General features: G+C 42.2%; 1 protein-coding gene across 1 annotated transcript; it reads right to left on the reverse strand.

The window, feature by feature from the left end:
• Nucleotides 1–233: 233 nt before the first annotated feature.
• Nucleotides 234–10192, reverse strand: LOC309685807 (kelch-like protein 8; the record flags this gene model as incomplete). Its single annotated transcript, XM_082501520.1, has 7 exons — nucleotides 234–347; nucleotides 947–1115; nucleotides 3189–3307; nucleotides 4502–4638; nucleotides 5335–5521; nucleotides 8086–8634; nucleotides 9977–10192. The coding sequence occupies 7 exons, from the start codon at nucleotides 10190–10192 to the stop codon at nucleotides 234–236; spliced, it is 1491 nt and encodes a 496-aa protein (XP_082357646.1).
• Between the last annotated feature and the right edge of the window lie 221 nt (nucleotides 10193–10413).

The following is a 10413-nucleotide window of genomic DNA, read 5'->3' on the forward strand; positions in this document are numbered from 1 at the left end:
TTTTCTCCTGTGAGTTATACTTTTATTCCATGTTTTCACAGACTTTTCCGTATCACTACTGATAGAAAGCCACCAAAAGCTTTACAGTTGCAGGAGGTAACATCTTCACAAAGAAAATGTATTGTTTGCATTTCTTAACCTACCATACAAAACACGGTGTTTAAAAGCTCCGCAGTGCCTCCCTTCCTATCGTTCCTCTGGAATTTGGAGGAGGCAGCAGAGCTCACATGCAGTCAACAACATTGCTGGATCCTTGGCCCACGTCCCGGATCTGGCTGCTGAGACAAGAGCACACAGCCACGCCTGCCCCTGCCCTGCAGTGTGACACAGGGCCGACGAGTTCCCACCTAAAGAAGATGGCAGAGGAAAAAAAAAAGAAAAATAAGTTCCTGTTCTTTCTGAGCAAGCGGAAAGTATTTCTTTTCTGTGTCTGAAATTCTATTATACAGCCTAGTTATATAGTCTGTGCAAAATATACCTTGCTAGTTTATGCTCATTATTTGTCTGGTAAATTTAGTGCAAAATCGGGTTGAAACAACCAGAAGAATGTAGATTCTTATTGAGCGAAGGGAAGAGAACAAAGGACGGAAAGAAGGAGGAGGAGGTAGTGCTCTAATATTTACAAGAAGAACCTAATGGCATAAGCAGCACTCCTGCATCGCTAGTCATGGATATTACTCAATTATTACCAGGAAACAATAGATAGACTCCTGCTGCGCACTACTTCTATTATGTTGCGTTTTCATATAGGCAGTTCAGTTTGATCTGAGTATTATCCTAAATATCCTCATCTTTTGCACAGCTCAGTAGGATTTTGATGACCAGAGGTGCTAAGACCTACCAGCTGCATTTTGTTCAAAGTCCTGTGTTCTGCCTTGTAAAAGCAGATGGGAAAAGCAGTTCAGTTCCTCAGATGGCCTCAACTTGGGAGGAAACAGTCACTTACCACAAGGGCTACGGAGCCAACTCCTCCCCTGGGAGCGTTCATTGGGGCGACTGCACTCCATCGATCAGAATCAATGTCATATCTTTCCACATCGCTGAAGCAAGTGTGGTCATCTAAACCTCCTATTGCGTAAATGGGGCCACCAAGGGAGGCAAGAGCAATTCCTCTCCTAAGAAAACCACAGGATCAACACCTCAGTGCAAGTCCTTAAGGAAAAGGAATGGGAAAGACACATCAAGTGCAATGTTACCTGACTGGTACCTGTTTCAAACTATGGGGGAAAAAGTAATGAAAATGTTAAAAGTGAAGTTTATAATAAATAATGACCAGGAACTGTGGCTGGCCCTCTGTACACCTGCATCAGTCTTGCAGCTTTATCCTGAAAGTCTTTCGTATGTTTGCATCCTCCCGTGAGAGGGGCTCTAGAGTTTTATCTTGACTTCACCTCAGCTTTCCCAGGCACCTCTACGTTATTGTGTGATCCATGAACAGGACTGTTGCAGCTAGAATATTTTTAGACTGCAAAAAGACAAAGCTCCTGTTTAAAGAATAAAGGCAGGGGGACGCAGAATACTGTTTTGACTGAATGTCACCCAAGACCCAAGTCTTCTAATTACACGCTTAGATATATGAGGTTAGCTTAGCTATGTGATTTCTTGGTACTGAATTTTACGCCTCCTATTTTGTTTTATTGAAGAACCACATTTTGTTTTATGGAGAACCAAAACCTGCTGGCTTTAACTTTGCTGGTATAGCTGCTGCTACAATCTGGGAATGATTTTTTTGGGGGGTGATATTAATACATATTAAAAGCAAGCCTGCGCTGGATATTAGATGAGTGAACTCTAGAAAGATTTAGTTACAATTTCTTCCATTCTCTTCTTTTTTATTAAGTCTGTGTTAAAATAGTTGTCAGATTTTTTTCTACTGAATCTACAATTATGAGAATACAATCAGTATTACAAAATGCAAAGTATGGTCTAGACTCATTAGAAGCATTAAGTTTCTGCTTTAAGTACCAAGACAGGTGATTCACCATTTCACTGAGAACATTCTTGCCTCATTACACAGAGGGCAGGTGCGAAGATACCAAGGCAGGAGCAAGGGATGCACAGTCTTTCTACAGAACACACACTGGGGAGATACCCTGACCTTATCTTGCATTGCCTCACCAGGTAACATAGATGGCATCAATGGTGGCAGTTTTTTCTCAACTAAGTATTCGGACACCATGTCCATGAATGGGAGGAATGGAGCGTAGCCAAGGCACAGCAGCCCTTCCATTTACCAAGGTACTGAGTAAGAAATGTCACAGAAATCTAGGGCTGATGCTTGCAGAGAATATGCCCTGTGGTGGTGGCAGTAGGGAGGAGTAAGAAGCTCCTTCTGGGAGTCTGGGTCTTTTACTTTGATTATGTCACAGCTACAAATAGCTTGAGGACTTAGCCGTGTTCAGTAGTTCACTCCTGCTTGTACATGATGCTTTTAGAAACAACAAATAACAAAACAGAACGTAGAATTCAAGAGGTTGATTTAAATGACAGCGGAAACAAAAAATTACCCATCTGTGACTCCTTAAAAGAATCCTAAATGTCAAAAGGCAAGAAAAAGCCTCAATCTGACTTTAAGTGTTTTAGTGCGTCTGGCCTTTTGTGGCAAAAACATAGGCAGCATGAAGGTTTCCTGGGCATGAAGAATTTCACTGTGACTGTTCACTGGCAGTTATCTTGCTCATTCTTAAAAAGCGCAAAAAACCCACAGAAGTCTATCAGTTTCAAGTTCTTTATCGGGCATAGCAGAAATGCCCTAGATACGGGAATGTAAGCACAGCTGGAGTAGAAGAGCTCTCTGCTCCAGAAGCCAGGCCCCCAAGAAAGAAAAGAATAGTGACAAAAGAAAGCCAAAGTGTAAACGTAACCAATGTTACCAGCCAGGGCCTCTCCCTAGAGAGAGAGAGATATTATGCAGTTTTGCACTGAAATAGTATGTTACGCACAACGTTGTGTTTCTGAAAATATGTGATGTATGCAAGTATGTGATGCAAATTTGTATTTGCTTTACAGCTAGTAAATAAAGGTGTTTGATAGCATAAAGCCCCAAAATAGGAAAAAAAAAAAAAAACAACAAAACTAAAAATAGCACAGTTTGGAAACCCAAATAAAGACAGGACAGACATGGTGTTTTTCAGCGTCAGCAAGAAATTATTTATCGCAGACTAGGACTTAAAATTTGGATCACGTACCTCTTTGTGTTCATTGATGCCTTCATCATCCACTTGTTTGTGAGAGGATCAAATACTTCCCTGCTTCCTAAGTGTTCGTTTCCATCATGTCCACCTACTGCGTAGACTTTACCCGAAACACATATGCATCTTTTGATACAGAGATTGCTTGGCAACACTTCAGTTTTCATTTATGCAATATCCCTGCCTATGTGGAGACAACAAGCTCAAATAAAGGTTAAAGTCTTCAAATGTTTTCAATATCAAGATTTTAGTAAGTACAGACTTTATATTTTTATATGCTGTACTCAACCAGAGATCTGTTTCTAACTTGGACTTTTATGCAAAGCTTGAGATATGTAGACAAAAAAATCTTCCCATCACTTGAGTACTGCAGGTCAGATCAGTTTTGGACATTTATATCAGTCTCTCCAGATTTTCTGGGGGGAGGGGGGAAATCTCTGTTCTGCTGCAGCAACACAGGAGCTACCGTTTACAAGGAGAAGTTGCATCATGGGTGCTAAGCTGCTCTGGACTGCACGGACCTGGTTTCAGAAGATGGAGACCCAAAAATAAAGGTAGGTCTGTTCTTGGAAGATTTATGGTCTTAGTGACTTGCCTGTATGGAGTTAAGTGTGAAGGGAGCTAGTATGAGTACTAGCAAATTCTCGGTGACTCTGCTGTGTAAGGCTATTTTTTTGTAAACGGGTTAAAAAAAATTAAATCGCCTGTTAAGAGAAGAGGCTATGTACCGTTCATAGAATCATAGAATAGTTGGGGTTGGAAGGGACCTTTAAAAGGTCATCTAGTCCACCCCCCCTGCAATGAGCAGGGACATCTTCAACTAGACCAGGTTGCTCAGAGCCCTGTCCAACCTGACCCTGAGCGTTTCCAGGGATGGGGCATCTACAACCTCTCTGGGCAACCTGTTCCACCACCCTCATTGTAAAAAATGTCTCCTTATATCTGGTCTAAATCTTCCCTCTTTTAGTTTAAAACCATTACCCCTTGGCCTATTGCAACAGCCCCTATTAAAAAGTCTGTCCCCATCTTTCTTACAAGCTCCCTTTAAGTATTAAAAAGCTACAGTAAGGTCTCCCCAGAGCCTCTTGCAGGCTGAACCACCCCAACTCCCAGTTCACAGTAATATCTTTTCAGTAAGCATGCTCTCAGATTGTTTCAGAATCACAAACCCCTTCGTGGGGAAGAAGCCTTACTAAATTGAAGAATATCCAACAGGTAAGCCATTGGAAGACAGATTTATTTATTAAAAGTACCGATTCCACTAAAAGGAGCAAACAAGTGCCTTTAGAATAGCATTACTGACCTCCCACAGAGATCACACCCACGTGCCTTCTCCTGCTGTTCATTTCAGGGCCAAAGAACCAGTTGTTCTTACTGATAGAGTAACATTCAATGCTGCAAAATGGGTCACCAGATCCACCTCTACCACCGACACAAAACAACACACCTGAAGAAGACAAAACAGGTTTCCAGAAAAATAGCAGGAAGATGGGGGATAAAGTTGTACAGCAGAGTGAACTGAAACTTATGTAGTTCGGGAGAAGTCATATTTCACTTCAGGGGGCACAGTCATTGCCCTGCGTAACTGGGTGCTGGATTTTGCCTTTGCTTGGCATGCTGTTATGGCAATTAACTATCTATGCTGATGCAAAAATATGCATTTAAAATGCATATTTTAAATATGCTTTTTGTGATTTTTTGCTCAGGGAGATAAACATTGTTAAATATAAAAACGTAAAAATTCGGATTTGCAGTCTAATATTCATCACTCACTTTTGGTGTAGGTTAGCCAAAGAGTTTAAAAGTTAGCTCAACCTTCTCGTGCCAAAAGATAAGTGTCCACTGTTGTCGGTATAGCTGTGAGCATGCTGCCTGGTCACAAGATACTTAACAGTTCTAGCTTTAATACAGATAGAGCCAATCAGGATAAATAAATAATGCTTTAAAGAAAGAAAATGACAGCTAAAGTTCTGCTAGGACAATGCAGCACACTAGCTAATTACCAGAGAGGTACACAACGGCTTTCCCAGTTTTGCATTAAGTCATTAACAACCATTTCTACCAAGCTACCTAACCCTGCACAGACGCACCGCCTTTTCTCCACACCACTCCCTATGGGATAATCAGACACACATTTAATTACCAGCAGTCTGCTTCCTTGGTGTTGTGCGAATGGAGTACTCAAAGTCTGGCACTGCCCTGCTGCTCAGGTGAAGGTGGTAGTTTCTTGCTTCATCCAGCAAATCCCTACATTTTAGATTCTGCTTGACAATCTCTTCCTTTGCCACAACACCCATAAGGAAACAAATGGGCAAGAGAGGCAGCCGTACCTGACAGAAATGAACACAGTTGGAGTAACTGGCTGAACTGACTGAGTCTCACCATTTACGCAAGCATAACAGATGGCAGCTTCTGAGCCAGCTGCCAGCCCCACGCTCTTCACTAAAAAGGGAGGCGTTCATACTTTTTTTCCAGAATAACAGCGATACGAACAGTTCTTTTTAGTGACAAACGTTTGCTACAACCCTTTGCATTTAAGCAGCGGTGGAGAACTGCCCCTTGGCCCAGGCTGAGCGGAGGAAGAAGTGCCGCTGCCTGTACTGCAACTGCACCTGCCTGATGTGATGCAGGCAGCATCCGTGACTGTACCAGGATAGCCCGTGTCAGGTTAGTCTGCTGAGGGGGTGAATTTTCAGCTCATTGCTATGCCAGTATAAGAGGGCTTTTGCTAGAATGGCTGATTTTCTTTGGGTGGCAAGTCAAAGAGGAAACACTATCAGCATGAACTAAGTGTCTGTCTATTAAGGAGGTATTGATAGTGCAGTAACACCTTTCTCTAGTGTGGACTTGACAGACTACAGGATTAAAAAAACCCCAACGTTGAGAGCTAATTGTTTCCTTCCCCAAATCCTTCCTGTGGTTCCCTAGCAGAGAGCTGGTGAGCAGGCTGAGGAAAGAAAGGCTCCTTCTGGGTAAGGCTATAGGTGGTCACTGCCCAGAGCAATCCCCAGCGACAGGGCACATCTGAAATAAGGTCAGCCTCTCCAAGGCTGCCTTGAAACGTCTTCCTCCCCACAGTCACTTATTTCAGCAAACCCTTCATTTGTCCTTTTGAGAGAAACAGTGAGGAATATGAAGTACAATCGGGTGCAAAGGTGGGACAGGTGTTAGCAGGGGGGACTGAAGCAAACCAGCATCTGACTTCCTAAGGTTTGGAATCGATGCTGTCAGGCGCCTCCCAGTTAGCTCAGCAGCAATTGTGAAGTCCAGTATCTCCAGTGCTTCTCAGAGCAGCGAAAGGGTGCTGTTACATGGCTGACACATGTCCCTGCCTTGAAGTAAGCAAGTGTTTCTACCAGTTCTTCCTTACCCGCTTGCTTTCAGTCCCACTTCTTCCTTTACTTTGGCCTGTCTTGGTTTTGGCCGATTAAAAGCACAGCCATAGCCCTGCTCATAGACTCATGAGGCAAGTGATGCGGTAAGAGCACAAGGCTGACAAATTCAGAACCTCATGATGACAGCGCAACCCCTAAGGCTGATTATGATGTGGATAATAACTATCGCGAAGCCCAGGCATGTTTTCTGCTAGCAATAATGTCCAAATCACCTGATGGCTCCGTATACTCTGGCAAATAACCCATATTTACAGGAAGGGGTTTACTTTTTCATTGTTTCATTCTAGACTGGTTACCATGAATAAAACAAAGATCTTAATCTCATCTACTTGTACACCTGGGTAATAATGAAGGTTTTTTTAAATCTCAAATTATATTGCCTATAAATTTAATTATAGTGTACTAAAGAAGGAATTTTTCTACCAAAACCATCATGCTAGTCTAGATGAAACTGAAAGTTTTGGGAAGACAGTTAATAAACAGTTGTGATCTTTTACCAGGAAAGGTGAAAAATGATGCATGAAGACAATGACAGCAGTATTCTAGTGGGCCTCTCTTTACTCACATGATGCCAATATTAGCACTTCTGCTGAATGCAAAACATTCAAGCTGGAGTTCAGTGACAACTGAAATGGCACAGTTGATCCTACCTGCTAAGATTCACAGGGCATTTTGCAGTGCACAGCATGTACCACCCTCCTCCCCAGCACAGGTTCTCTATACCTGTCTCAAATACTGTATTTTAAATTCCCATAATCAACGCATACGGAGCTTGAATAACTGACGTACCTAACGCTTTGACAGGAGGAGGTCCGATGGGTGTTTAAATAAGTTCAGCTAAGTGACCTTTTGATACCCGTATGTGTTTCTTTCAGAAGCGGTGGACTCTCATCAAGTCTAGATCATTAAACTGCTAACTCCTACAGGTAACCAGCAGTGCTAGCCTAGTGAGCATTAAATGGTCTAGCATATGTTTCCTAGCCTGCTTATAGGGCTAACATGTCTTGGTCTTCTGTTAATTAAATATAGGAACATTCTAGAAGTAGCACAACTTGATATGACACATCTCCGTTACAGTTTTACTCTCCTAGACACGTAAAAAGCTCCTCAACAGCTTTGCTCTCTTTTCTTAAGTACAAACACTTACCAGCAAGGGAAGTGAGTGTTTCAGGCTGTAGTAGTATCAAACCAAGTGAAGTGATGGCTTTATGTACTCTACTATGTGTAAATCTAAGAATTTTCTGCTCTAACACAGATGCAGCTTTTTGTTGGCTCCCCACTCCCCAGCCACGAGCATGTAGTGAGTACTCATCTCACAAGAGAAACTGAAGAATATGACTTCTTCCTGATATTCTACTGTTAACTCACAACTGCGAATACCAGAGGAGGTGCCAACTGCCGAGAACAATTTTCATCATGAGATCTACCCAAGGACAAACAGTTGATTAGACAACAAAACCAGTGACAAGACAGGCACACGGCGCCTCAGCCTGCCCTACCTGTACAAGTATTTCATCCAGCCACGTCGCATGATGCTGTGGATTGGCTAGCAGCCACTTGATAGCAGCGTTGTAAACTTGCTTTTCGTTTTCAATATTCAGGTCACTGGAGGACAGGAGTTTATGGAGGTGCTGTGGTGACACACTCACAAAGTCTTCGCACTCCACCACTTCTGTAAAGTGTTCGCAAGCATACTGATCAGCCATGTCCATCAAGTCAATGCGGTTGTGACTCTCCGCAAATGCCCTGACTGCCAGGCAGTTGGAGGGATGGAAGTGCAGCTTCATGTATTCACAGCACGCCTTTGCTACCAGTTCCACCTGAAGAATGCAAGCAGCGTACAAGAGAGGCTGGACGTTATCCACTGTCAGAGTAATCCGGGAGGAGTACACAAACTTCACCAGGTCTTCTATTGCATCACCATCAAAGTCCCTGATCTCAATCAATGTCTGCTTGGCTTCAGCCATTTCCGAAAGAAACATGGCTCTAAAGTAAGGTATAACACAAGCTAGCACCAGTGTGTGGCAGGAGATAAGCTTTGGACCAACCTGAAAAAAAAGAAGAAAATAACCCTCAGTCTTTCACTGGAATGTCAGTTTTGGCTACGATAGGACGGACAGTTAAGCCGAAATAAGAATCCTGAACTCAATATGCATTGAGCTACTGTATTTTGTTCAAGCAAAATAACTCCATCTGCCCTGTACTTCTGACATCAGATCAATGTATCCCAAGCAGGTCTGAGTTGTAACTTGGTCACCAGAGTAGGGCAAGGCCGTAACACAAAGAAGCAATAGCACTGATGCGCTGAAATTGCTTTTCTTTAAGAGGCGTGTCCTATTTCTTAAATGAAACATCCTTAGGAACCTTCTAGATGCATCTTGGAGACAGGAGGAGACTGCCAGGCACTTGTTTCTTTTATGTGTATTTCAGAGACTTTGCAGGGCGGGGAGGGTGTAAATTGTAAAGCGACATTTTTAGACAACCTAATTTAAACCTCTGGACTTTTACTAATGTTGAGGAATTTATAATTCTCTATATTAGCAGCAAATTCATGTAAAACGGCAGTAATAACAGGTATTACAGGGATTATTAAAAGTTACCAATCACTTCCAGATTTTTAGCAGTTGTTCAGCCACAAAAGATAGAGTATTCCCCATAAAGAGGAGGTATTTTTCAAAATTCCGATCAGAAAGCACAAAACAAGCTTTTCACTTATAAAATTCTAGCATTCAACTATGTTAAGAGAATGTAGGTAGTGAAGGTAAAGGAACAATCCACTACTTATTTGCGTTACAGGAGTGCTTTCTTACAGCCTTTGTCATTCATCAGTCTGCGCTAACAAAGGGATGGCTGAGTTAAGCAACCGGTACTCCTGGCAGACTCAAATTACATGTTCATTTTCAGATGAAGGCGTTAAAGTGAGCGGTCTTGCAATGTAAAAATAAAAAAAGGGTGGGATATTAAATTATAAAGGATAATTTGGAGTTTTTTCTATCTCTGATTCAACACACAATTTCTCTACCCTTTTTAAAAGTGTGTGTTATCAACACAAGTGTAACCTGCCTGGTGAGCAGTAAGTCGAGGCTACAAGGAGCTGAAATTGCACAGTTACATACTGATCAACTGTGGGAACCTGCTTAGAAGGCAATTTGGGTGAGGTCGAAGTCATGCACGTCCTCTCTTGGACTGTTAGCATCTTAAATGTTTACATTTCTGTTGTAAACTTCCTAAATTAAAAAAAAAATACAAACACCTAGATAGAGATGCTTCAGATCCAACAGGTATTCTATGCTTTCCATACCCCTGCCCAAATTCACAGCCACCTCCAGCATACGTATTCATAGCTTAATCTTCAGGCTGTTAAATGCAATGGATGTGTGACAATATCTCCTTTAGTGTAACATCGCAGAGCTCTCCAGCTTCAAAGAACTGAAGGAGAGAGCTGTGAAAATCCTTCCAAGCCTCATTTGCTTCAAATACAAAGATGTCATCTTCACCGTCACTGTTGGAAGACCTAGGCTGCTGCTGCTGCTGCTGTTGCTGCCGCCTTTTTCCCTTTATCAGATGTTGTTTTGCCTGCTCTGGAACCATGGATTCTGAAGCCATTGGCTGTTTCTTCTTGCACTGTGTCCATCTTCAAAAATTCATGCCAAGACAAAATCCAGCCCATCAGGAGTCAAATCCTAAAATGCAGTTAAATTCTGTTCATGTTCCTGTTTGGAAAAAAAAAACAAAACCCAACACAAAAAATGATGAGACATTAGGTACTGGTAGTACCTAACAATTTGATTACATGTTATAAATACTACCTATAACCTTACTTGGGG

Source organism: Vanellus vanellus, assembly GCF_965231255.1.
Source record: "Vanellus vanellus genome assembly, contig: HAP1_SCAFFOLD_718, whole genome shotgun sequence".
In the NCBI taxonomy this organism is placed as follows: Eukaryota; Metazoa; Chordata; class Aves; order Charadriiformes; family Charadriidae; genus Vanellus; species Vanellus vanellus.